The following is a 27,909-nucleotide window of genomic DNA, read 5'->3' on the forward strand; positions in this document are numbered from 1 at the left end:
ACCACTGCTCTTACGAAATCCAACTGGCCCTCCCTCCCCTCTCTGCCTACTTATACAATCGAAAGCCACGGGAGGCTGCACTGAGCTGGAGCACCGCCAAGCGTCGCTCTCCCAGCCGGGCCCCGCCAGAGCCCAAACTGCATCAAGCAAAACCTGACCTTAGCCGCCTTGGAAGCAGCTCTCTTGCAGGTGGGTGAGTTGCTAGTTTGAACCTTTCCCCATACATCTGGCCCCTTCCTTTATCTGCTTCAACCCTCTCCTAGAACCCTACTCTCCAAGCAATAGAACAAAAAGAAAGAAGAAGAAGAAGGAAAAAAAAAAAAGATATACACAAACTCCTGCCACGCCCCCACTTCTCACTCTGGGAAATGCCACATGAGTATATCCAGATCAGTTAGGTAGGTAATTCAGTGGGCCTCTAGCTTCCTGGAATTTTATCTTTTATAGCCTTCCCAGTGTGCAGAGAAGCTTCAGAAGGTAGCATTTTTTTGGATTCCTCTGAGTACTGCTTCTGGAAATGAGTAATCTTGCCTGGTGCTCATGAGCATGGATCCTAAGGAGTGGTTTATATGTAGGCTCATTCTCACATCTAAAGCTGCTTCAGGGCGTCAAGACTAAACTGAAATCTGTATTGAGGTCTGCAACCACTCCCATTCTTGATCTTGATATCCTTGTGCAGTTTAGATGCTGCTTTTCAGGGAGTTGTCTGAAATATAATTAGTGTGAAGAGTAAAGGTCTTGGTTCCTTGTTTGTCCACAGACAGCCAAAAGGTTGGATTTTGTTTTGTTTTGTCTCTCTTGATGGAATTTGCAGTTTCTTTAAAAAATGACTGGTGTAATGGAAAGTGTGATGAATAAGGGAAGAGGTTAGAAATTTTACTCCTAATTTAGACTAGAAACTTAAAAGCCTCTGCCTCAGTATCTACACATGTAAAAGGAAAGATCACTGGACCAAATGATCCATAAAATCCAACTCTAACAAGGGAAAAAGCCATGGCTTAGTTTCACAGGTTTGAAATATGAAAATCTCATTAATGCTAGAAATGTAACAACATAATTTTTGACGTAATCACATAATCAAGCAGGCTTAATTTTTGTAAGGAAACCACCCAGCTGTGACAAATCTCTTCCTACATGAGTATCTTAGATTCCTGCCTACCACATATATCATTCAGATAATACTCTCAGCCCTCAGAACCATTCTTCGGCCTTCCTATCTGAGAATGTCTTACTGCCTATAAATGGCAGTCTTATAAATGTCACTCACAAAAAAATAATTTTTTTCTGATACAGTCGGTGTAATTTTGTAAAATGGCACATTTATTTGAAGCAGTAACTTTTTAGAGATATGGTCTTTTGTAAGGCCCTGGATTTTTTTAAATGCTGTGATTTAACATGGTATGAAATCCTACCTGCATGGCAAACACTCTTAGCCCAGAAAACAAGATAAAACACTTCCTATTTATCAGGTGTCAAGGTTGTGAAGTAAATAGTACATGTATAGAGATTGGGTCATAGCACTTTCTCCATTTGGTAATGTTTAGGCTTCTGCTGAAGTTCACATAGCAACTTGAGGTTAAAAAAAAAATCCAACATGTACAAGGTCAAGTCCTAAACTTAAGAATTATTTCCATTTCAGACTTCTAACTTCCATAAGCTTGCTAAACATTATCAAAAATAACCAAATAAATGTCTGTAAATTTAAAGCTATGGGCCTTAAGCCTCTGTAACAATTTTAAGGAAAATAATTCAGTTGTCATAGGATTTCAGAACTGAGATGTCCTGAGCATGTCTACTGCATCCCCATCTCTGCCTGAGGACCACCCTGTTATCGCTCTATCATTGTTAATGTCATTTATTGACACCGAGGTTAGCTGTTTATTGATGCCAGCATGAAGAATCCACCACTCCTTGATGGCCACTTCTTCCTTTTTTTTTTCTTTCCATTTTGTTTGATAGGATAGAGAGAAATTTAGAGGTAAGAGGGAAATATTAACACCTGAAGAGCTGCTTCACCTCTCTGAAGCACCCTCTGCCCTAACAAGTGAGGTCTTGAATCTGGGTCCTTGTGCATGGTGTTTAACCAGGTGCACCATTGCCCAGCCCTTCATTGATGTCATTATTAAAGAAGTGTGAATTCTCCTTTTATTTTTTAATTAATTAATTAATTTTTCTTTTTTCTTTATTTTATTTCTAAAAAGGAAACACTGACAAAACCACAGGATAAGAGGGGTACAGCTCCACACAATTCCCACCAACAGAACTCCATATCCCATCCCCTCCCTTGATAGCTTTCCTGTTCTTTCACCTTCTGGGAGTATGGGCCCAGGGTCATTATGGGGTGCAGAAGGTGGAAGGTCTGGCTTCTGTAATTGCTTCCCCGATGAACATGAGCGTTGACGGGTCAATCCGTACTCCCAGCCTCTCTCTCTCTTTTCCTAGTGGGGTGGGGTTCTGGGGATGTGGAGCTCCAGGACATATTGGTGGGGTTGTCTGTCCAGGGAAGTCTGGTTGGCATCATGCTAGCACCTGGAACCTGGTGGCTGAAAAGGGAGTTACCATACAAAGCCAAACAAATTGTTGACTAATCATGAACCTAAAGGCTGGAATAGTGCAGATGAAGAGTTGGGAGGTCCTCCATGGTAGTAGGCATATTTTAGTTATATTCCAAAGGGTCTGTGGCTATACTAGTTTTTCTTTTTTTCTTTCCCCTGAGCCTGAAATCTGATATTCAGATGGATCCAAGTTATTGTCTGGGGAGAATTGTCCTTTTAAATTATACTAAGTAACTAATGTCACCCTCAGAAACACAGCCTGTGTTTTATATCTTCACCAACTAGTTCTCTTTATAAATCACTTGGATCATCTGACCACTGCTATATAGAAACCATTTCTTGGGCTTGGGGAGACAGTATAATGGTTATGCAAAAACCTTTCAAGCCTGAGGGTTTAAAGTCCCAGGTTCAATCCCCAGACTTACCATGTATCAGAACTGAGCAGTGTTTTGATCCTCTCTCTCTTTCTCAGTATCTTTCCATCTATATCTACTCTTTCTCATTAAAATAAAACATATATATATATTTTTTTCCTTGAGAGCTTGTTTGAAGGTTCTAGCAGGGGAGCGCAGCTACTCCTATACCCTCTACCAAAGACTGGTCCGCCTCTATTCAGGGAAGGTTGTCCTCTTCGACCAAGCAGGCAGCTTGGGAGGGACGCACATGGAGCAGTGTGGGAGGAAGGGGACACCTGTCTAGGCAGCCAGATCAACCAAATCAACCCTGGTGATCAGTAGTGTGACAGATGTTGCAGCCAGATCGCCCTCACATGCAAATATATACATACATACATATATATATATTTCCTTTGAAACTCTGGTAAAGCACAAAGTTTACCATATGCAAAGGCCCCTAGCAACCACATGGAAGCATGTTCATGAGGATGGGAGAGAATCATAAGCAGTGTAGCACTGTTGTGGTGTCTCTTCTTTATGTCTGCCTCTCACCCTCAATCTAAAACTTAAATAAATATAAAATAATCCACCAGGAGTGGTGGGACCATGCATTCACAGATCCATGAGGCTAACCCTGGACATAAAAAAGAAATGCCTTTTTAAAATCCTAAAAAGAGTGGTTGCCACTGGCAACACACACACACACACACACACACACACACACACACACACACACACACTTGTTCTTCAAACTTAAATAACTCACTAGGATACCTTACAGCTAGTTTCTTCTGGTTCTTCCTCTGAACAAAAATCATTTGTTAAGCATCTTCATCTATATCTCCATCCTAGCATCATTCCTGCTGTAAGAATCCACAATACATAGTGGATAATGAAATTTTCTGGTTAGGATTTTTTTTATTATAGTTAATCCTGAAATAATAAAATAATAATAATAAGATCTGCAAAGCAAGCTTTCTGAAGTCACTTGTTTGACTCTATCTTTTTATACATCCAAGTGGAACGGGTCATTAATTAATAGTGAAGACCTCCTGAGCAGTTCCATGTGATGTGGTAAATCTGCTCAAGATGCTTTTGAATGGCTTTTTGGTCATTTCCAAAAATTACTTGAATTAGCACTTGTTCTTTTAGTGGGAAGAAATGAATCCTGGAAGGACTAAAACAAAGCAAATAACTAAAGGATAATTAATGCTTAAAATAAAGTATGATAAGAAAACTTGGCCTATATACATAAACAATTTGTTCTTCCAAAATCATTAAGGAAAAGAGAACAAAGGATGTTTGCACTGTTTGAAGATAATCTTCCAGAAATAAATCACTGCGAAAAGAATGCAGTTCTATTAACAGATGCATTTTCTGTTTAATTAACTAGGCAGGACATTGACATACTAACCTTTGTTCTAGAGGTTATTCATCCATGTGTAGAAATACCTCACTATATTATACTTTGATAGTCACATACTTCAGAAAAGTTATTTTGAGTGTTATGTTTCTTTTGAATGTAGATTTTATGAACAGTCTGAATGCCAGGATAAAGTAAAGTTTACTATTCACTATCTTAAAAGAAAACAAAATGTGTGTAAGGTAATTTCCAAAGGTCAAGAACTATAGCTCTGTATAAAAAGAAAAGGAAGAGTTCTAGTGCTACCTTTAAGGGAATTGCTAGAACACAAACTCGGTGTTACTTTTGCTCAACTCCAGATAGTGAAGGGAAAAAATGGCATTAAGAACAGAGCATGGTCCTGAGCACTAATTTACTGGGTGGGGCATTCAGCCCAAGTTAGAGTCCTGTAACCACATGGGGACCAGGAAAAGGAGCTTTGGCACAGTGGTTTTAGTCTCTCTCTCCGTCTCCCTCTCCCTCTCCCTCTCCCTCTCCCTCTCCCTCTCCCTCTCCCTCTCCCTCTCCCTCTGTGTGTGTGTGTGTGTGTGTGTGTGTGTGTGTATGTGTGTGTGTGTGCGTGTCTTTCTTTATCTGCATTTGAATGAAAAAAGGTGGAGAAGTGAGATCACACATGTGAAACACCTAAGCTCTTCAGAGAGAAAGGAAGGGAAGGGAAGGGAAGGGAAGGGAAGGGAAGGGAAGGGAAGGGAAGGGAAGGGAAGGGAAGGGAAGGGAAGGGAAGGGAAGGGAAGGGAAGGGTAGGGAAGGGAAGGGAAAGGTAGGAAAGGGAAGGAAGAGAAAGGAAAGGAAGGGAAGGGAAAGGTAGGGAAGGGAAGGGAAGGGAAGGGAAGGGAAGGGAAGGGAAGGGAAGGGAAGGGAAGGGAAGGGAAGGGAAGGGAAGGGAAGGGAAGGGAAGGGAAAGGTAGGGAAGGGAAGGGAAGGGAAGGGAAGGGAAGGGAAGGGAAGGGAAGGGAAGGGGTGGGAAAGGTAGGGAAGGGAAAGGAAGGGAAGGGAAGGGAAGGGAAGGGAAGGGAAGGGAAGGGAAGGGAAGGGAAGGGAAGGGAAGGGAAGGGAAAGGTAGGGAAGGGAAGGGAAGGGAAGGGAAGGGAAGGGAAGGGAAGGGAAGGGAAGGGAAGGGAAAGGTAGGGAAGGGAAAGGTAGGGAAGGGAAAGGTAGGGAAGGGAAGGGAAGGGAAGGGTAGGAAAGGGAAAGGTAGGGAAGGGAAGGATGGGAAGGGAAAGGAAGGGAAGGGAAGGGAAGGGAAGGATGGGAAGGGAAAGGAAGGGAAGGGAAGGGAAGGGAAGGGAAGGGAAGGGAAGGGAAGGGAAGAGATGGGATGGGGAAGGTAGGGAAGGGAAGGGAAGGGAAGGGAAGGGAAGGGAAGGGAAGGGAAGGGAAGGGAAGGGAAGGGAAGGGAAGGGAAGGGAAGGGATGGGATGGGATGGGATGGGGAAGGTAGGGAAGGGAAGGGAAGGGAAGGGAAGGGAAGGGAAGGGAAGGGAAGGGAAGGGAAGGGAAGGGAAAGGTAGGGAAGGGAAGGGAAGGGAAGGGAAGGGAAGGGAAGGGAAGGGAAGGGAAGGGAAGGATGGGAAGGGAAAGGTAGGGAAGGGAAGGGAAGGGAAGGGAAGGGAAGGGAAGGGAAGGGAAGGGAAGGGAAGGGAAGGGAAAGGTAGGGAAGTGAAGTGAAGTGAAGGGAAGGGAAGGGAAGGGAAGGGAAGGGAAGGGAAGGGAAGGGAAGGGAAGGGAAGGGAAGGGAAGGGAAGGGAAAGTTAGGGAAGGGAAGGGAAGGGAAGGGAAGGGAAGGGAAGGGAAGGGAAGGGAAGGGAAGGGAAGGGAAGGGAAGGGAAGGAAAAGATAGGGAAGGGAAGGGAAGGGAAGGGAAGGGAAGGGAAGGGAAGGGAAGGGAAGGGAAGGGAAGGGAAGGGAAGGGAAGGGAAGGGAAGGGAAGGGAAGGGAAAGGAAAGGAAAGGTAGGGAAGGGAAGGGAAGGGAAGGGAAGGGAAGGGAAGGGAAGGGAAGGGAAGGGAAGGGAAGGGAAGGGAAGGGAAGGGAAGGGAAGGGAAAGGGAAGGGAAAGGGAGAGCATAGGAAGAAAGGGAAGATAAGGGGAAGGAAGAATTGTCCAGGAAAGTAGCTCAATGGTAAAAGATCTAGTTCTCCTGTATAAGTGATGCTTTGATATTTCTCAATAGATAAATCTTTCTTTAAAAAATATAGGAACAGAGGAAGTAGTTGTGCCCAGGTATTCAGTGGTGATGGCATCTGTATTTGAGAGTATGGATCTGTCACTGTGATCACATTAAATAGTGACAACGGAAGGGAGCAATTTTTCACAGACTGGTGAACTTTCTTGTTCTACTTCACAGGGAGATCAGTGTCCCTTCTCTGGACTTGGATGCACCCTGAGCATTCATCTGTTAGTTTGTCTCAAGGTAATTTTGTGGCAGTTTGACCATGCAGTCTCGTCTGCCCCAATAATGGAACCTCTTGAGGTCAAGAACAGTCTTAATTTCTCACGTCATCCCTCATGCACACTTCTTGACAGACTGTTTTAATGAATCTGTCAAAAACATAAAATCCTGTCAAGGCAGTGTAGATGAAACTGATTTTTACCTTTGATGGGGACAGTTATGGTCTCAGTATGAGTTTAGGTCGTCTTTATGCTGTAATTAGTTAAGAAAGTCAAAGTGTACTAGTTAAGATTTCAACTACTTGCCACTTGAAAAATGCTTTGTGCAGTATTTTTAAAGTAAATTGAATATTATTATAACCATTACTTAAAAGGAGAAAGAAATTACAGGGGCATTGGCATTTCTTCCCATTAACATTAATTTTAATAACCCTATTATGTTGCTATATGGGATAAATTTTATAATAAATTTGTAACTACAATACTTTGGAGTCTAATTCATTTGGAAGGATAATTAATTTTAAAGGGTGACAATGTGATTAAGGTATTTTACAGAGATCATGAAGGCTTGAATATTGAATTTTTAAAGATTTTAATTAGTCTGATTTAAGTAAAACATTTTAGCCCTTCATTAATACCTGAAGGCATAGCATAAGCTATGAAACTCTGTGAACATTTCCTAACTACTCTTACTTAAAGTCATTCTTACAAAAAAAGGAAAATAAATCTTGCTTTTAATCATTACTTCTCCAGTAAATAAATATTACAATGGTCTTTTGATCTTATCCAATTGGTCTGACATAAATGCTGTGAAGAAAGGGAGGAGGTTAAAGAGAAAACAATTACTAGGTTGGTAAGTGGTTTGGCACAATTAATAATGATGGTATACCAGTTAGCTATAGTTTTCCTAGACTGAGATCCCAAATTGTATTTTTATTTTTTTTCTCTCTAAGGGGGAGTGGGAGTAATCATGTTTGTAGCACTTTGCTCATTTCCATCATGTTAAAACTAAAATTGATGCTGATTTTACAGAATAAATTTATAAAACTACTGTGGAGAAGAAAATGTAAAAGAATCTCTCAGGATGCCTGAAAGAAAAGTTTAGGTTTTGTGGATTCCTCTTATTTTTTATTCTGAGAAGTTCACAGAAAATACAAATTAAAATAAATTCCATGACATAGAGATTCAAGCTTAGTTACACATACTACTAAGAGTCTTAGTCATGCTTTAGCTCACCCAATTTTACATATTTATACAAAGTAAAAATACAAAAAATAGAGAGAGAGAAAGTTTGGTAGTAACTATTAAAACAATTACAAAGACATGTCATCATCACTAAAAACAGTGCTGAATAGTAGAAGAATGCTAGTAATTGTCCACAGTAAACCTAGGCAAAGAAAGGCACATGACAGAGTTTTGTTTAGAGGGAGAAGAAAGACAGTGCCGGTACAGATGATTTCTCCCCGGCACTAAACTAGATTTTATAAAAAGCAAATACCTTTCCAAACTATTACACTAGACATTATTAGTTCTGAAACTTCATATACATTAGAATTTTGTGGAAAGGCTTCATAAAATACAGATGACCGGATTCTTAGAGAGTCTGGATTGATTTGTCTAGGGTAGAACGTGGACATCTTTAAAAACTCCTCCAAATGATTCTATGATAGAGCCAAGAGTGAGAACCACTGCCTACTAGCTTTCAGTTAATAACCTGTACTGTGGGTCAATTCCCTGGTCACACACTAAAATAAGTGGGAGTAGGAGGTGTGGGATGGCTGTGTAGCTATACACTTCTCTGGTAACATGTCTTAAATTTTTGAATCAAATATTGTGAGGTAGAACTCAAACATTTATATTTTCAAAGAATCAAACTAAAAAAAATAATACATCATGTCTAATGGACACTCAAAGCTAAGAAATGGTATTAGGAAAGGAGAAGGCATCTTTTTTTTGGGGGGGGGGAGAGGATGGTCTGGAGGGGAAGGACAGAGGGATGCAAAGGGTGTCTATTGCTAGATCACAGATATTATAGAAATATTTTACCTGCTTCTTTTCCTCCCTTAAATGGCCATCAGCTAGGTCTAGGATACCAGAATTCCTATTTTCATGAAAATCAAAGGCAAGAAGGAATATACAGTCCCCACAAGGGTAAGAGGCAAAGGATAGCAAACTTGAGAGTTAGTAGTAGACTGTAACTCTCAAGGAAACCATGAAGAATTGTCTTTCCATAAGCTATAAAGTAATAGTTTGATCATATCCAGCTACAAATCTACCATAGTATTCCTTAACAACTCTCACATAGTGCCATACAGTATCGAACCAGATTTTAAATTCTTCTAGCAGTATTCACTTACACACACACACACACACACACACACACACACACACACACACACACACACACGGGGGGGGGGAGGGAGAAGGAGAGGGAGAGAGAGAGGAGAGAAGTAGTAGTATTAAGGCACATAAATTTAGTGATCTAACTAGGTATCTTCTAGCAAGTTAGAATACAAACAGCACCTTTATACTTTATAAAATGTGACAGGATTTTTCATTTTAATTTCATGCCTGTAAACAAGGTTTTTTCTTATTAGTCTTGTTTTATTATTCTCTCTGAATTTCAACTTGGAAGTCCTAAATGACAACATATTTGTAATGAAGTGAAGCTCATCAATCAAGTGTTTCTTTTCATCATACAGCATAGGGGCATGAGGAAGTTTTGTAACTATGCCAGCCTTTTTGTGATTCGTGGCATTTGTTTTAATATATCCGAGGGACAACTGGAAAACAAAAACACTAAAAAAAAATTAAATCATTATACTAACATGAGTGCCTGTCTAATTTACTCACTGAGCTCTTTCTGTATTAGTGAAATTAAGGCTCCGTGGGGGGAAACAAGCATGTTCACACTAAAGTACATATTCTTTCACTGATAACTATATTATAGTGTTGCAAAATCAGCAGACCTGGATTTAGAAAGAACACTGAGGCCATAGAAGTGACTCAATGGTAGGCCAGGAAGCTCCACGTTCAATACCTAGCACTGCATATGTTAGCTTGAGATACTAATTTTCTAAATAAATAACTCTTTTAAAAAAAGAGGCAGCCAAAGCCAGGTGGTAGCAAAGCAGGTTACATGCAGGTGGCGCAAACCTCAAGGACCGGTGTAGGATCCCGGTTCAAGCCACCAGCCCCCCACCTGCAGGTGAGGTGCTTCACAGGTGGTGAAGCAGGTCTACAGGTGTTTATCTTTCTCTCCCTCTCTGTCTTGCCTACCTCTCTCCATTTCTCTCTGTCCTATCCAACAACGATGACATCCATAACAACAACAATAGTAACTACAACAGTAAAACAACAAAGGCAACAAAAGGGAATAAATAAATAAGAGGCAAGGAACAAGGCAGTAAAAATATGAAGAGCCCTAAAAATGTATCATGTCCATAATCAATGAATTTTTCTACTAATTATTTTTTGGATAGTTCAACATTTAGCCTTTTTGCAATATTGCATTTAATGGTATATTTCTTATTTTTCCTACCTAGAATTAGCTGTGTTAATAGCAATCATAGTCTACAGAAATCCGTCACTGAAAGCTTTGAATATAAATATAGAAACAACTGCAAGTTATGTACGGAACTGATTATCTTAATTGTTTTGTGAGAAAATGTTGTGCAATTCTTAGCAACCCAACTTACTGGTTATTTATTTTCATATTACAATTCAGTGATATAAAGGAACAAGCTTCATTTTTACTTGTTTTTAAGTAAGATTTTTAATACTTTATTTTTATTTTATTAGACAGAGACAGAGAAATTGAGAAGGAAAGTGGAAATGGTGTGGGAGAAAGAGAAGACACCTGCAGCACTACTTCACTACTTGTGAAGCTTCCCCCTTCAGATGGGGGCGAAGGGACAGGGGGTGGTGGATGAAAGGCAGCTTAAACATGAGTGCTTGTGCATGGCAATGTATCCAGCTCAGTCAGGTTTGCCACTTTCCAGCCTGAAAACAGAAAGTCTAACTTGTACGTTTAACCATGTCATAAGAAAAATAACTAAATGTAACCTTGCATTAATGTTCTGTGGTGATGAATACTTTCACATGAATTACTAAGTTTGTGCTACAACTAAAATGATTTGGTTAGTAGATTTTTGTGAACACTACTGAAGTACCAAGAAATCAGTGTAATTCGGATCTATATTTTCTACTTTAATTTTACTTTATGAGATAAATCATTTATTTTTAGTCTAAACTATTTGGTGAAATTGAAAAATACTTTTACCTACTTTCAGACTTAGTTCACTGCTGTATCTGTCAAGAAAAATGAAGATTATTTCATGACTCTGTTCCTAAGAATTTCATTATGTAGATTCACTGTTCACTGTCAAGGAAGATTAGTTCATTGGATTAAATCTCAGGGTTCATGACAACAAGATCTGAATTACTTTACCTTGACTGTTTACATTGTAAAGCCTTAGCAAACTTCTTACTAACCTCTAGTTCACAAATAATTCAGCATCAGGACGAGGATCTAAATTATTACTATCAGAAAAACAACCCTTATCTATTGAACAGTGTTTGTCCTTTCATCAACTGGTGAAGAGGCCTCCCTCCCTCTTTCTCTCCTCTCTGAAATAAAAATAATGGAAGAATCAGAAATGAAAAGAACTGTTCAGACATGCAGTGATTTTGTTAGACAGTATTATTTAGAACTGAGTAAGTCACCATTTTGGAGTGGGAAGGTAGGTCACTTTTTATAGCAAGGAAGCCAAGACTGTGGAGACCATGTTACAAATGAATGGTGGAAGCCACATACAGTGAATCAGCCAAGAGACCTTATGATTGATATGTACCTGATTTAACACTGCCTACTGATGCCAGGATCTATGACTCTATACAGTAATGTCCACCTTCATGTGAGTGAACCACAAGAATTGAGTCAGATTGTGCAAATATGAATTGGTCAATCCCATACTATGGGAGTAGGCTAAAGAAATAAAACATAAAAAGATGGAGGAGATATCCTTTCACCTGTCTTTGGTTCCTCATATTCCATCAGGAACATTCCGCCCACTTTCTTTGTGTGTGAGATTAGAGGGAGTACTGTTTATTCTTTTTGTTCTATATTTCCTCACTTCTCTAAAAGTACTTATGTTTTGGAGGAATGGGTGATAGGAATGAGAGAAAAAAGTAAGAATGTTTTGCCTTGTCTAGCTTAATGTTACTGGAAATATGAAATTTGAGATAATTAAAGCTCCTTTCCTGGAGATTACCTACCCACATTTTTTCTTTCTCTTTGCATGAATGACCTTTTAACTGCAGTTGTCTCTTGCTGAAGCACACTATGTTGGGGGTTGGGGGAGGGAGGAAACAAGCTAAATAACATATTGTCCCTCCCCATGCCTTTGAGATGTCTATATTTAGAAATATAAGGGGTAAAGATGGAAGAGAAAGCCTAGTGTAGTTGTTGAAAATACCAATTGTTGTAAATTTTAACTGTGCTTCTTATTGCTCACTCTTAATGAATTTGTTTCCCTGCTTTAATAAAATCAATCTTGCTCTCACTTTTAACCAATGTAGAGTCAGTTGACCAAACTGTGTTCCTGCTTTGCAGAATAATCTACAAAAAAGGTGAAATCAGTATTATTTTAATTTCTTCTTATTATTTGGTATTTCTGCTTAACAACTTCTTTATTTACTTATTGGATAATGCCTTTCTGGGAGATGTTTCCATAGGAGTTAAGCCCAGTCCTGGAATTTCAAAATCAGAAATACCTGTTGTGTTTTTTGCTGAATGTTTGTAAAGAGCTTCAGGAAGGAAAAGAAAACATTGTATGATGTGTCAGCTATTTTCTAAAGATTTACTTCCTTATTTTTATTATAGAGACAGAGAAAAAGAAACTAGAGTACTACTCAATTCTAGAGTATGGTGGAAAACTCTGCTCTAGTCTGCTGTGCTACCACTGTGCTACCCCAGCCCTTGTCATGCTTTAACTATTTTAATTCATTTTTACCTTAATACTTCCTGTTTGTCACTTTTCTTGTGTTTTTTTTTTCAGTCTTTTTCTCCTATACCTAAGTAAGAGATATAGTAAATCAAGTTTTTGAGCTGGAAATCATACTACCTCCATAAATCCATGTTTAAACAGATGAGCTATTTTGAGTTACAAATAATTTGAAAGGAGAGCAACTTCCTTCTTTAAATGGTATTTACTGTAAAATACATTCTCAACTTGATCTCTCCTGTGGTTTACAGTATTCATACATTCCATTTTATGAGCTACTATTATTAGAATATTTTCCAAGAGTTTAGAATTAAATTATCCTGATCTGGGGGGATTCATGTATTTCTTCATCATTCCAGCTATGGTGACATTAGGTCTTATTATTTTTTTTCTATTTTAAAAAATCAAAATATTGTACCTTGGAGTTATATCACTGTTTTAGAGCATATAATTTGCAAAGAGGGTCCAAATTCAACCCATTGTACCACTGTAAGCCAGAACTGAGCAATTCTGTGGTCTCTCTGTCTCTCTCTCTCTCACACACACAATAAATAAGCCAATCAAAATAGTATATTATCAACAATTATTTTACCAGCAGAACCTGTGATATAGCTTCTATGCAAATAGTTTATCATGGGAGTAATTCCAGAGAACAGGAATGAGAGGCAGGAGATATAAGCCAGAGAACATGACAAGGCAAGGCAAAATCTACTCATTAAGTCTGCCACTACTACTAATGAGGGATTAGTAGTAGTCCATAGGAACTTTGTGAGGAGTTTTATAAAATGTGTCAGAATTATCCGGAAGATAAAATGGGAAGCACTTATCTTTAGAGTTCTGTCCTCCATTGTCTTATGTTATCCCCATGGATCCTGTATGTCTAAAAGCTAGGCAGGCACACTTCTCAGAGAAACTCAGGACAAGAATCAAGAATTACAAGATGAGGGGCTGGGTGGCTCACCTGGTTGAGTGCACATGTTACAGTGCACAAGGACCCAGGTTCAAGCCCTTGATCCCCACCTGCAAGGGGGGGAGCTTTACAAGTGCTGAAGCAGTGCTACAAGTGTCTATCTATCTCCTTCCCTGTTTATCTCCCCCACCCCTCTCTTCTGACTGTCTCTAACCAATAAGTAAATAAAGATAATACAAGAAATTTTAAGAAAAAAAGAATTACAGTGGTGTGGGAGGTGGTGCACTAGATAAAGCATTGGATTCTCAAACATGAGGTCCTGAGTTCCATCCCCAGCAGCACATGTACCAGAATGATATCTAGTTCTTTCTTTCTCCTCCTATACCTTTCAATAATAAATAAATGAAATATTTTTTAAATTAAAAAAATAATTACAAGATGTGGGACTTAACAGTGAGCCTCTGTTTAGCAGTAAAAGCTAAACACAATTTAGTTACTACCCAGGTATAAGAAATAGAACCAGGAGGGTATAAAGTAGTACTCAACTTAAAACCATCACTTTTATTATCACTAGAACTTCTATAACTTGATAGGGAGTAACTAACTGCTCAGTGGAATAACTATATTTCTTTCTATTAATTCAACCAGTGATGATTTAATAGCTTCTTTCTAATTCTTTATCTTCAATTTACACAAGGAATCCTCTGAGTGTTTATGAATGAAAATAAATTTTAATGGCCAGGGTAATAACCCAAGTATGTTGTATTAGATTGATAAATTGCATTTAAGAGTAAAATATTAAAATCAGAATTACAAATGAGAGAAGTTCACATTTTAAAATCATATTTTAAAGGTCTTTCATATAGGATTTTATTTATAAGAATTAAATGTGAAAATCAAAATTTTATTAGTTAGAAAATGCCATTTCCCAAAATTTGCACAATTACCATATAGTTACATGATATGTAATAAGATGAGTTTTAACTTGTTTTTTTTTCCATTTAGTTAAGATGAATAATCTTTTACTATATTAAAAAGTACTTTATAATTCTTTGAAAAAATCTGTCAACTCATATCCTTTGATCAATTTTTTTAATTTTTCTGGTATATTGATTACTGTTTGACTTTGCATGTGTTATTTTTTATGTAATCATGTCAATACTTCAACTTTTTAATGGTTTAAGAGATTTAAGAGCCTTTTCTCCTATAAGGCAATAATAGCTTTCTCCTTGGTGTCTTCTAGTCCTAGTATAATTCACTTAAATTATTTTAGAGCTACTTAGTATATCTAAAGTTTACCTCTAGAAAGAATATAATCTACAAGTAAACTTTTTTTCTTCTATTTTACTATTCAGTTGGCCCAATTCTCTTTGACTTGAACTGTCAAGTTTAGCATATGTGTTAGTTTTGTTCTATATTGGTTTTTACTATATTCCATTGGGCTTTTTCTATTCCTGTGACAGTGCATTTAATCTCATTCTAGTTTCATATTATTGCTAGTATTTAATAAAAACAAATCCCTTCTTCATAGCTGCTCTTTTCAGGAATAACAGGTAAATTAGAAAAAGCTGACATCTTTGTTAAGTTGCATTACCATCCAGGAACATATCCATGCTTATAAATCTTCTTGTTTCTGGCATTAAAAAATGCCTTTATATGAACCTAGTACATATCTTAAGTTTATTCCCAAATATACTCTCTACTTTAATGCAGCTTTATGTGGAGGCCTTTCCTCTATTAAAACTTCAGACTGAATTTTTTAAAGACTTCTTTTTTAATTTTCTTTATCTATTTGATAGAGATAGCCAGAAATCTAGAGGGAATGGGCTGATAAAGAGGGAGAGACAGAGAATCACCTGCAACACTGCTTCACCACTCACAAAGCTTTCCCCCTGCATGTGGGGACCAGGGGCTCAAACCTGGGTCCTTGCTTATGTAACATGTGCACTCAACCTGGTGTGCTACCACCTGACCCCCTCAGGCTGAATTTGTTTAACATATGAAGAACATTGATATCAGATGTTGAATTATTCTTATATCTATGGGTCATTCTTAGTTGACTTTCTTGAGATTTCCTTGACTGCAGTTTGATCATCTTTAATCCCCCTTAAATTTTGTTATTTAGTCTTGCTTTTTTTTCTCTGCTTTTTTGAAATATTTGTCACTGAAGCTCCACTAATCCAAGCTGACTTTTTCAGAGAGGAAGAGGAAGTGAGTAACAGAGGGAAAGATACCAAAAGTTTCCCTATTACAATAGGGACCAGCCATGAACTTGGGTCATGTGCATGACAAAGCAAAGCCACTATCTATGTACTCTAACAGGCCTACATTATGAATTTCTATACATCTAATCTCTTTCTGTAATCTACCTGTGTTAGCTAGAATTTCCAAATAATAACCAGTGATAAATGTATCTAGTTCCTGGCTATGCTGAGAACCCTTCTAGTAATTTCTTATTGAAGAAAGACCCTAGATTTCAGGTTGAGAGAGATAATTTGTGTGTTAAGTGGACAACTATCTGCTCTTGTTTATTATGAATCAAGAATAATTCTCAAAATCTAAGATACATTTAAAGTCCATAAATGTGAGCATACGTTTCTCTTAATATCTTATAATATGGTAAGTTATATTAATAAGTTTTCTAATATTATGTTTATAGAGTTAAATTTTACAATCCTAGGATAATACAAGTATGTACTTTTGACAAGTATGTACTTTTTTTTTTACTTTAAACATATTGTAGTATTCTATTTGCTATTTTTTTAATATTTTATATTTTGCATTACTAAACATAAATGAACTTATCTCTGCATTCCTCTTTGGTACATTACTTATTGTAATTTGCTCTTGAGAACTTGAGGGACAATCTTTTTATTATTATTATTTATTTTCTCTTTTGTTTCCCTTGTTGTTGTTGTTGTCCTTACGCCGGTCCTTGCAATTTGCGCCACGTGCGCTTAACCTGCAGTGCTACCGCCCGACACCTGAGACAATAATTTTTTATGAATGCAATATCATTGCACTATAAATTAAGTTTAAAATATCCTCTAATAATATCTTGGCTTTTCACTTTATATTCTTTTATAATGCAAGTTTTTCACCAGTAATTTTGTTGAATAAGACACATATGAGAACATAAGTAACATTTATTCATCTGTGTATTTATTGTTGCCCATCAGAAGTTTTTGCCTGCACAATTTCACCTGTCCCTCCGGTATCTTTTTATCCCTTTCATTTTCAGACATAAACAGTGAGCAAGAGGCAGGGGTGAGGGGGGTGGGGGGGCAGAAGGAAAGAAAGAAAGAGAGAGGAGAGAAATCACAGCACCACTCCACCATCCAAGAAGTTCCCTGTGGTACATGTGGAACCTAAGTTTGAACTCAGGTCCCTAGTTGTAGTAAAGTGTGTGCTCTTAACAGGTAAGCTATCTCCTGATCCTGTGTATGACAACTTTTATTCCTTCCAATTTTTCTGGGAAACAGAAAGATTAGAACAACATCAGTCAATTACACTGTTTCCCAAATGCAATTCTAATTAATTCTCGCATTAATTAGATGATTCTAAATGATTCATCTGGGTTCTTGTGCTATCTTTCAGAAGGAAATTTCAGTTATGGAGAAAATGGATGCATTTCCTCTTACAGTGAAATCATCAGAAAAGCAAGAGACCTTGTGTATTTTTGGAACTGGAGATTTTGGAAGATCACTGGGAATCAAAATGCTCCAGTGTGGTTATTCTATTATTTTTGGAAGTCGAAAACCCCAGATGTCCAATCTGCTACCCAAAGGTGCAGAGGTCTTGAACTATTCAGAAGCAGCCCAGAAGTCTGATGTTATAATCTTAGCAATCCACAGGGAGCATTATGCTTTTCTCACAGAACTAACTGAGGTTCTCAGTGAGAAAATATTGGTCGATGTCAGCAACAACCTCAAAATCAATCAGTATCCAGAATCCAACGCAGAGTATCTTGCTCAGTTGGTTCCTGGAGCCCACGTGGTTAAAGGATTGAATACAGTCTCAGCCTGGGCTCTCCAGTCAGGAGCCCTGGATGCAAGTCGGCAGGTAAACTCAAACAATCTGCACTCAGGTTTAAAAAGTACATATTTTCATGTACACACTCTCAATGATTTCACGATAAAATACCCACTAAATATTTAATTCTGTTAGTGTATGCCATGAGACATGTGTGGACTTAATTAGGCAGTCATCAGTTGTGCTTTGTTTTCTAGTCTGTACCCTCAACTTTCATTTGATGTAACTAAATGCTGTTAGTCTCTGGAGGCCTTTTGTCAGTCCTAGGAACTAAAACAGTATATAAATATTGAAAAAAAAATTGATTAATTAAGGGTCCATCCAGGTGGTGGTGCGCCTCATTAAGTGAACACATTCTAGTGTACAAGATCTCAGGTTCAAGCCCCTGGTCCCCAACTGTAGTGGGGAAGCTTCACACGAGTGGTGAAGCAAGGATGCAGGTGTCTGTCTGTCTCTCTCCATATCCCCCCTTCTCTCTCAATTTATCTCTGTCTCTATCAAGTAAAGTAAAATAAAAAATAAATTTAAAAAAAACCAGCAATAAAAAATATTTCCCCTTTCCCATTATCTTATATAAAACTGGTTCCATCTATCCACTGAAATTAGAAACAATCAATAAAGTGGTGTAACACCCATGAATGCAGAGGAAGATCAAACTATCTGCACTGTCTTCTATTTATCTATGAAGTCTTCTATCAATGTGATGTGCCCAAAATCTTGCTCAAGTTAAATCACTGGCACCTACCTATATCATACATGTGTGAGTGTGAAACACCATCTTATTAAATAATTAATAAAAAATTAAAATTATTTAAAAAAATACTTCACTCTTACTGTTTTACTTGGTGCAGATGTAGACTTTCAAAATACCTGTTAAATAAAAAACACAAAATGAATTATTTTTATTATAGGTGTTTATCTGTGGAAATCACAGCAAAGCCAAGCAGAGAGTGATGGATATTGTTCGCACACTTGGACTTAGTCCATTGGATCAAGGATCACTCATGGCAGCGAATGAAATTGAAAACTACCCATTGCAACTATTTCCAATGTGGAAGCTCCCCTTCTGTTTGTCTACTGTTCTGTTTACCATCTTCTTTTTCTACTGTGTCATAAGAGAAGTAGTCTACACTTACGTTTATAAAAAAGAAGATGCCTCATTTCGAATGGCTATCTCCATTCCAAATCGTGTCTTTCCACTAATCGCTCTTACTCTACTTGCTTTAGTTTATCTCCCTGGTGTGCTTGCAGCTATCCTGCAGTTGTACCGAGGTACAAAATACCATCGATTCCCAGACTGGCTTGACCACTGGATGCTTTGCAGAAAACAAATTGGCTTAGTAGCACTGGGATTTGCCTTCCTTCATGTCTTCTATACACTTGTGATTCCTATTCGTTATTCTGTACAGTGGAAGTGGAGAAACATTACTGCTACTCAGGTAAATATGTACTCATTTATATATGTATAATATAGAAAATATATATATTTTCTTGTGTTCCTTGTGGCTCTTGAGCCCTGCCTATTCATGTATTCCTTAAGTCACTATTTCATATAGTAAATATGGAAAATTTTTCTTCAAAACATTTCTTTCTTAAATTAATTGGAATGTAAAGCTGTCTTTTCTAATGAGTACAATTGAGATCTCATATATCTATTCAAGTTAGATTCCTAGGTTGAGTTGGATTATGATGATTAACAGGAATCACTAGTATACTGACAAACTGATGGATTTGGGGGCTTAGGACACCTTATGTTAGCAACTTGAATTGCTTTGAGTGGCATTCATAAAACAATGTATTTTCAACATGCTGTTCTTAGGCATGCTACTTTTTGGAAGTCAGGACCAATCATCTTATAAGTAAGGGGGCTGCTCAACATATGACAGCATATGTAACAGCAATGGTCTCATAAATTATTATTTCCTCCAATAAAATTATTTTTACAATATGAATATATTCATAAAAGCTATGTGAATAAATTCATAAAAGAGTGCTTACCATTCCATTGCTTTTGGTTTTGTCCTAGATAACCCAAAATATAATTCTAGGTGAATGTCAAATATTATACTTTTTTTTTCACCACTACAGCTTCACCAATATGGATCACTTTGGGATTTTTTTTTCCCACCAGAGCACTGATCAGCTCTAGTTTATGGTGGTGTTGAGGATGGCACATGGGAGTTCAGAATCAGGTATGCAAGTCACTTGCATAACTATTACACTATCAGCCCAAAGTGGGCCAATTTTTTTCAGATAGAAAGAAACAGAGGAGTCAGGCAGTAGCATAGCGGGTTAGGCTCAGGTGGCACAAAGTACAAAGACCCGAGTAAGGATCCCGGTTTGAGCCCCAGGCTCCCCACCTGCAGGGGAATCTCTTCATAAGCAGTGAAGCAGGTCTGCAGGTGTCTATCTTTCTCTCCCCCTCTCAGTCTTCCCCTCCTCTCTCCATTTCTTTCTGTCCTATCCAACAACATCAATAACTACAACAATAAAACAACAAGGGCAACAAGAGGGAATAAATAAATATTTTTAAAAAGGAAAGAGAGAAAGAAAGAAAGAAAGAAAAAAGAAAAGAAAAGAAAAGAAAAGAAAAGAAAAGAAAAGAAAAGAAAAGAAAAGAAAAGAGAGAAAGAAAGGGAAAGAGAAGGGGAAAGCTCCCCCCCCCCAGTGCAATGTAGTCTGGGATTTGAACTTAGGTTGTAAGCAAAGCAAAAATAGGCAGTTTCTCGGGTGAGCTCTCTTACTGACTCTCAAATACTATTTTTTTCATAGTCAAAAAATTCTGAGAGTCAATTCATAGAGACAACAGTTCTAAAGGAAATACTACCTATTAGTTTTGGGGGAAATGGTTTGGATCAATCTTACTACAGTCTCAAATGTAGCTGTCAACTTATTACTGGTGCCTCTGTAGGTTTCTCTTCATTATTTCAGTACTGGAAGTTGGAAAGTTCTTGAGTAAAGAGTCATAATAAAACCCTTATTTCTCTCAGTTATGGTGCAGTATACTTGATAGTGTATTACAGTATAAGAAACATGCACAATCCCAAACCTTCTGTGTGTGAATAATCAGCATATAAAAAAGAAAAAGAGAATCCTGATATAATCATTTAAGAATATCAAGTTTTGGGAGTCCGGCTGTAGTGCAGCGGGTTAAGCGCAGGTGGCGCAAAGCACAAGGACCGGCATAAGGATCCCGGTTCGAACCCCGGCTCCCCACCTGCAGGGGAGTCGCTTCACAGGCGGTGAAGCAGGTCTGCAGGTGTCTGTCTTTCTCTCCCCCTCTCTGTCTTCCCCTCCTCTCTCCGTTTCTCTCTGTCCTATCCAACAACGACGACAACAACAATAATAACTACAACAATAAAACAACAAGGGCAACAAAAGGGAATAAATAAATAAATAATACTTCTTTAAAATGTCTTACAACGGCAAGTGAGCAAGGAAGAGATGTTTTCTTTTTAAAAGTCTGGATATTTTATGAAAATGAAAGTAAGTTTCAATTGCTGATGATTTTCCTTAGGTATCACTCAGAAAAGATAATCCACTTAATACCACCTCTGCCTGGCTTAGTGATTCATATTTGGCTTTGGGGATCCTTGGATTTTTCCTGTTTGTACTCTTGGGGATCACTTCCTTGCCATCAGTCAGCAACATGGTCAATTGGAGAGAGTTCCGATTTGTCCAGGTAAGAACTTCAAGATTTAATCCGCTTTAAATTGCAAGATGAGTATGACATCCCAAATATTCTCATTTTCCTCTTATATATAAGTTTTCATTCTGCTCCTTCACTCCCACAGCAATATCATAGAAATTTAGCAAATAAAACAAACTAAAATTAGGAAATATTTTAAGGTCAAGTAAAAAAAAAAAAAGCGGGAGTCAGGCGGTAGCGCAGCGGGTTAAGCACACGTGATGCAAAGCACAAGGATCAGTCTAAGGATCCAGTTCAAGCCCCCAGCTCCCCACCTGCAGGGGAGTCACTTCACAAGCGGTGAAGCAGATCTGCAGGTGTCTTTCTCGCCCCCTCTGTCTTCCCCTCCTCTCTCCATTTCTCTCTGTCCTATCCAACAACGATGACATCAATATCAACAACAAAAAGAACTACAACAATAAAACAAGGGAAACAAAAGGGAATAAATAAATATTTTTAAAAAAACATATTTCACAGTGATTTGATTTCTTAGTGGTGCATCTCATTCCAACATTCCTGACTGCTACCAGAGCTGTAAGTAAGACTAACAGAGTAAAAAGTATAAACAATGATTAAACCCTTTATATGAAGACATACTGGATGCAAGGTGAAGAAAATTCAATGATAATATGTCTACTATTGAAAATCAAACTACATATATGGATATATTGTTAAATAAAAACACATAATAAATAAAACTTAAGGGATATGAGATGGCTTTCCCCGTAGCGAGGACATTTTACCATGCCCAAGGACATTCTTTTGAGCCTCCAGCCCTACAAGTGAGTGTCATGTACAGGGAGAAGTGTCACAAGCAGTGTATTTTTCCTCTCTCTCCTATCTGTTCTATGATTTAAAAGGGGGGAGGGGAATCCACTGCTAATCGTGAAAGTGTGCAGGCACAAAGCTATATAGCAAAAAATACGTTTAAAGTTTTCAAAGCAAGATATGCTAGACTATCATTCTGATTCACTGCTGATGTGTAAAGGGGAAATTAAATTTTATTCCACATATCAACTGCCAGAAACCTCATTAAGAGCAGTTATTCACTAACTGTTCTTACACACCAGTGGTTCTCAGACAGAGTATGGTACCAGGACCAGAGTGTTTAGCATCACCTGGAATTTGTTACTGATGTGTCTAAGCCCCATGCTGAATTAGTAATTCAGAAACTCAGAGGCAGTGGACCAGAAATATAGCAAGGGTTTTTAGAAGCTTTCCAGATGATTCTAATATCTGTTTATTCTGAACCAGTATAGTGGAATAGACCATTAGTAACTGAAACTGGATAGAGCTATTTGAACCTCAGAAGTCTTGCAGTTTCTCTGAGACCAAATACTGTCAACATTTTCTCATGTTAACACCTTTGTTCAAGGCATAGAGACAGAAATAAATGTTAAGCTTTTTAGGTAAAAATAGCAAATAAAGAAAAGTAGCATTTGCTGATTGTTCTTTATTGTGATAAAAATGAGCTAACATCTGCTTTTAGTCTGAAACAAATGCTAATGTGCTGCTTCTGGAGGACATACTGTTTTGTTTTATTTTGTTTTGTTTTTGTGACCTCCAGAAAAGGTAATCAAGGAATGTTTCCATTGGGGAAGAAGAAATATATTTTTTTCCAATGCAGTCAAGGAGCTGAGGAGATAGCATAAGACTTATATCTGAGGCACCAAAGCTCCCAGATTTAATCCCCAGTGTCACCATAAGTAAGAGCTAAGCAGTGCTTTGGTAAAACATAAATAAATAAACAAATAAATACTATTGTAGCCAAGTTTCTTGTGATAAGCTTTCTTATCCAACCAGGTTAAGATGAAACCATCTTGTAGTGCAAGCATAATTTTTAAATAAAATTATTATCATCCTGAAGGGGGTACGGAGAGGACTAATGTTTTCTTCTGTACAAAGCAGATTACTATAAATATTAAAGGTTATCAAGGTTTGTGTGGCTATTGATAAATAGCCTTCATTGACTTAGAATGCTTCACTTTAAAATGCTTAAAATGTATATAGTGATAATGTATTTTATTTTATTTTTGTTTTATTCTGTTCTGTTTTGTTTTTCACAGTCCAAGTTGGGCTATTTAGCACTGATCTTGTGTACAGCCCATACCCTGGTATTCGGTGGGAAGAAAATCTTCAACCCTAAGAGTCTTAGATGGTATCTTCCTCCGACCTACGTGATTGCGCTTATCATTCCTTGCACGGTACTGGTGATCAAGTTCATCTTGATGCTGCCATGTATAAACAAAACCCTCACAAGAATCCGCCAAGGATGGGAAAGAGACTAAAAATTCTCAAATCCATCTTTGAGTGAGAAAAACAAGTGTTTAAGGTAATTCTCAATTTACCCAGATTTGCACATATAGAGGGGAAAATGATGGATATAGCTAAAGCATTCTTCCACAGTGGTGTGAAGTTTGTGAACAAAGAACAAAATGTTGCCTTTACTTTGAGAAATTAACTGATTGGAAATGACACCAATTTGACTCATGCTAACAATGACTCAGTACAAGTTCCCGCCTGTTCTTTTCCAGAGGTTAACCAAGCTGAGGTCAAGATTAGCTTTGTGGTTTCACACTAAGAAATTTCTTTGCTGTGGACAACATGTATGTCCTAATGTCTTACAAAATCCAAAGGAAATGCCTGCAACTTCCTTCAGATACTGAAAGAGAAAACACTGAGATGATGGCCAGCTGATAATGGCTTTATTCAGTATGTGTGAGGAGGATCTAGCTAAATAAAGAGAATGTGTTTTTTTTTATTGTTTGATTTCTTTGGAAGTGAAGGTGATCTTAAGTACACCCATAGTGAATACTATAGTTAAATTTGCTCCTTTATCTTGTTTTTTACCAATATAACTATTTGTTGGGAATTATTTTATACCAAATAAAAATAGCACAGTTGATTTGAGGTAACCATATGTTGGATTGTCTAGGTGATTAGACATCAAATGTGATAGACTGGGTGATTGTCATCTGATCTTTCTTTCACCAGGAATAAGCAGTATAGGAAAGATAGAGTAAAGGTGGAGGAATATCCACTTGTATTTTCTCAATATACAATAATCCAGGAAGACCTGATGGAAGCACCTGCACAAAATGTTCCGTATTTGTTACCCACATTGGAGCCCAGTCCTCAACACATTGGAGGAAACCTTGATGCTATAGTGTCTTTCTCTGTCTCGTACTGTCAAAAAAAGCCCCAGAGCAGTGAATTCCCAGCACCATCAAAAGCAATAACAATAAAAAAAGTTCCAGTAAGCCAGAATTTCTGTATAGCAAGCTAAAGAAATTTTGTAGAGTTGTTTCTGGTACTATTTAGATACTGTGGTGTGATGCTTAAATTGTATATTGCAGACATAATCATCTGTGTGATAAGTTACTAGTTTAACAAGGTATCTTCCATAAATCATGATTTACTTTAATTTTAAACAGTTAAATAAATAAAGTTAAATGGATAATTAAACTATAAGTTTAATGCATACATGAGAACCAGTTATGGAAAGTCTTAGGGCAGAGACTGGGAGCGTTAATTTTTATAGAAAGTTGGTTCTTCTCAGCGCCTTGCTGGAATACAGGAATGCAAGATATCTTGGTTCTCACTTGTATTTTATGCTGACAGTGCCATTTTAAAGACAACCTTTAAGAGGGGCCACGGACGCTGACGCGCCCAGTTATGCGTGGTGAAGCAGGTCAGCAAGAACAGATAGAACTAGGTGCTGGGGTGAATTATATTCCTTCAACAATTCCTGTTCTACATAAAATGAAATTTAAGAATATTAGACTAGATTTCTTCACTTGCTGATATGATACTTTTATTCCAAGAAAAAAACATGCTAAGCTTTTAGATTAGTTTATTTTTGTATATTCCCCCCATGTTAAGGGTTTACTGCTTTAAAAAATATATTCATTAAATGATTTTTTTTAAATCCTTTCTAATTTTTGTATTATTCTTGTTTTGGTTCATCAGCATTCCAAACAAAATGATATAGAGGATTTCAATCACATTATTCAAGTATTTGAAACAAATTTAAAAAATAATAGTAACAAACTCCTTTCATCAATAAAAGAAGGAAGAAAGCACATGTGTTTAAAAGAACATTTATGGCAAGAGAAAAATACATAAAATAACATTAATAAGCTTATAGTTTCAAATATATATATTATTGCACTCAAACAAGTGACACATTCCAAACTCCTATGTGTTTTAGTTTTAACCTAAGAGAGGAGAAAGTAGCAATTTACTACCCCACGTTAGACTTCCAACAACAGTAGAGAAATGGGCTTTCTTTCTGCCAAGCCATGTTAATACATGCTCCAGGACTGGCCTAATGATTTACCTGTAGACTAGTTTCAGGTCAGATTTTGACTTATTGGTGTATGATCAGATTGTTAAACAGTCTATGACCAGATATTAAACATCTCTTGTCCATGACAGTCCTTGGGGCCAGGACCTAGCTTATGTTATATTGTACTTCATCACACATGAGTCCTAGGTTCAAGCCACACAGCACCATGTGAGAGTTGAGCAAATGATGGAGCAATGCTGTAGTGTCTCTAGTTTCTGTGTCTCTCCCTCATTCTCTCTTTCCCTATCCCACTTTGTCTCTTTCAGAAACTAAAGAACAGAAACTTGACATGGAAAGCTTATTCATTCATATTTTGCCTAGTAAGATGCAGAGCTAGAACTTGAACCCAGGCAGTCTGGCTATTGCCTCCAGGGTCTTTTTCTTCGTTCATTCAGTATCATGGACCATACCTGATGACTGAACCACTGGCAAATATTTGTTGCACATTAAAAAAAATTAATACTTTAAACGTCTCTGATTGATTGGTCCAAGACATTCTACATTTCATAATTGTTCATTTCACTACACCCTGTAAGGTTATACTGACATGTGGTCTACGGTTTCAGCACTGAGATCAATAGCAGTTTAATCTTCCCACTCTAATCTTGTTACAAGATGTACTGATTTCCAAATGAAGCTTTGTCTATGTGGAAGTAGATAAAATTCTTATAGGAGAATTGAGAGGGCTGGCCCAAAAGAATAGAGCTTTTCTTAAAGAGCTAAAGAGAATTGTTTTCTTTCTCTGTGTTGTTTCTTTAGTTCTTTGTATACTGAGTGAACTTACTTATTCTTGAGATTCAATGACTCATTACAGAGAACCTTAATGAGAAGAAAAAAAAAAATCTGTCCTGTTAACATAGTTGCCAGTTTCTCAGCTTTGTAAATAGAAGTGGTGTTGGGTTGGAATTCACAACATATCAGAAACTCAAAATTTGATGATCTAGAATTAAATATTCCATATTTTTAGAATCAACAACTTCTTTATTTTTATCTTTTTTGTTTTATTCTTTTGTTTTTAAAGTGGTACCAGTTAATGTAGAACTCACTCATGTGTTATGTTAGGACAACATTTTTCTTTTTCTTTTTTTTAGGATGAGAGAAAGACAAGTTCCATTATCTCTGGAGTTTAATGCTCCTGTGAAGTGCTGGAGACAAAACCCAGAGCCTCATTCAAAGCAGGACTCTATGCTGAGCCATTTCCCTAGCCAAAAAGTCAACAACTTTTTAGGGAACACCACATTGTATAAGTTTCTTTTTATTAATCATTTTTGCATGTAAAAAAATCAAATTCCATTTAGTTAGTCTAACAGAATCTGCTAAAACAGAAATCTTTTGCTACAAGAGATTCTCATAATCTCAGTATCTGGTCAGTCAGTCCAACCAACTTAATTCCTCTTATGGAAAAAGTGTTGACTATCACCAACAGGAAATCTCTTCCATTCCTAATCACTCTGGTTAATTATAAAATGCTATTACGTAATCAATAATGTCCTTATTTTTTACCCACTGTTCTTAGTGCCATTTTAAAAAAAGTACCTCTCCAACCAGTTCTTACTACATTTCTAATTGTTCACAGATCAGTGTGTGTGTGTGTGTGTGTGTATGTGTGTGCATGTATGTGTGTGCATAACACAAAATCAAATTACTTTTTTTAAAAAACATCAAACTTTTCAGTTCAGTTTTCTGAGCCTAGCATAATGCAAAGCATATTTTGAGTAACACTCAAAGACAGGCTTAAGACAATTAGCTTGAGTTCTTCAAGAAACTAATCAGAGTCAAGAATTTTCATTCAAATGGTTTGTTGTTGAAATGAAATTATTTGGTACTAGGAATAAAATAGGAATGATATGCAGGTTTTCAAGGTACTTGCCCCTCAAGTGGAAAGAAATAGTCAGTAGGCACCCAATTCCTGTGTGTATATGTGTGGTGGGGTATTGTTTAAGCTTCGTATATGCACAATTCTACCTCTCCAGGCCAATGTTATTTTGTTTTTGTTTTCAGAGACACACTTAGAGAGATGAAGAAGAGGCACAGCACAGAGCTTCCTTCATTGTAGTAGCTCTATCATGTAGTATAAATGCTCCAGCTTAGACTTCCCACATGACAAAGCAGGTGGCCCACCAGGTGAAATAAGTAAATAAATAATAAAATTAAATAAATAAA

At 37.4% G+C, this 27,909-nt stretch overlaps 1 protein-coding gene across 4 annotated transcripts; it reads left to right on the forward strand.

The window, feature by feature from the left end:
* On the forward strand, nucleotides 1–27,766 carry STEAP4 (STEAP4 metalloreductase). 4 transcript variants are annotated; one of them, XM_060196270.1, is made up of 6 exons: nucleotides 1–189; nucleotides 6,720–6,785; nucleotides 17,276–17,740; nucleotides 18,622–19,149; nucleotides 21,228–21,392; nucleotides 23,465–25,331. In XM_060196270.1, the coding sequence occupies exons 3-6, from the start codon at nucleotides 17,291–17,293 to the stop codon at nucleotides 23,684–23,686; spliced, it is 1,365 nt and encodes a 454-aa protein (XP_060052253.1). In that variant the 5' UTR covers nucleotides 1–189; nucleotides 6,720–6,785; nucleotides 17,276–17,290; the 3' UTR covers nucleotides 23,687–25,331. The 4 variants fall into 4 exon arrangements, with proteins under 4 accessions (XP_060052253.1, XP_060052254.1, XP_060052255.1 ...); XM_060196272.1 differs by lacking the exon at nucleotides 6,720–6,785 and adding an exon at nucleotides 27,748–27,766 and having other exon boundaries at nucleotides 2–189; nucleotides 23,465–23,730; XM_007531918.3 differs by lacking the exon at nucleotides 6,720–6,785 and having other exon boundaries at nucleotides 2–189; nucleotides 23,465–23,730; nucleotides 24,393–25,331.
* Nucleotides 27,767–27,909: the final 143 nt, after the last annotated feature.

This window comes from Erinaceus europaeus, chromosome 8 (genome assembly GCF_950295315.1).
Source record: "Erinaceus europaeus chromosome 8, mEriEur2.1, whole genome shotgun sequence".
In the NCBI taxonomy this organism is placed as follows: domain Eukaryota; kingdom Metazoa; phylum Chordata; class Mammalia; order Eulipotyphla; family Erinaceidae; genus Erinaceus; species Erinaceus europaeus.

Bases quoted from the DNA above. Each gene is read 5' to 3' on its own strand.
- STEAP4 (XM_060196271.1), top strand. From the start codon at position 17,291: ATGGAGAAAATGGATGCATTTCCTCTTACAGTGAAATCATCAGAAAAG. The intron at 19,150-21,227 runs GTAAATATGTAC...GATTTTCCTTAG, and splicing joins GAAACATTACTGCTACTCAG to GTATCACTCAGAAAAGATAA. The intron at 21,393-23,464 runs GTAAGAACTTCA...TGTTTTTCACAG, and splicing joins GAGAGTTCCGATTTGTCCAG to TCCAAGTTGGGCTATTTAGC.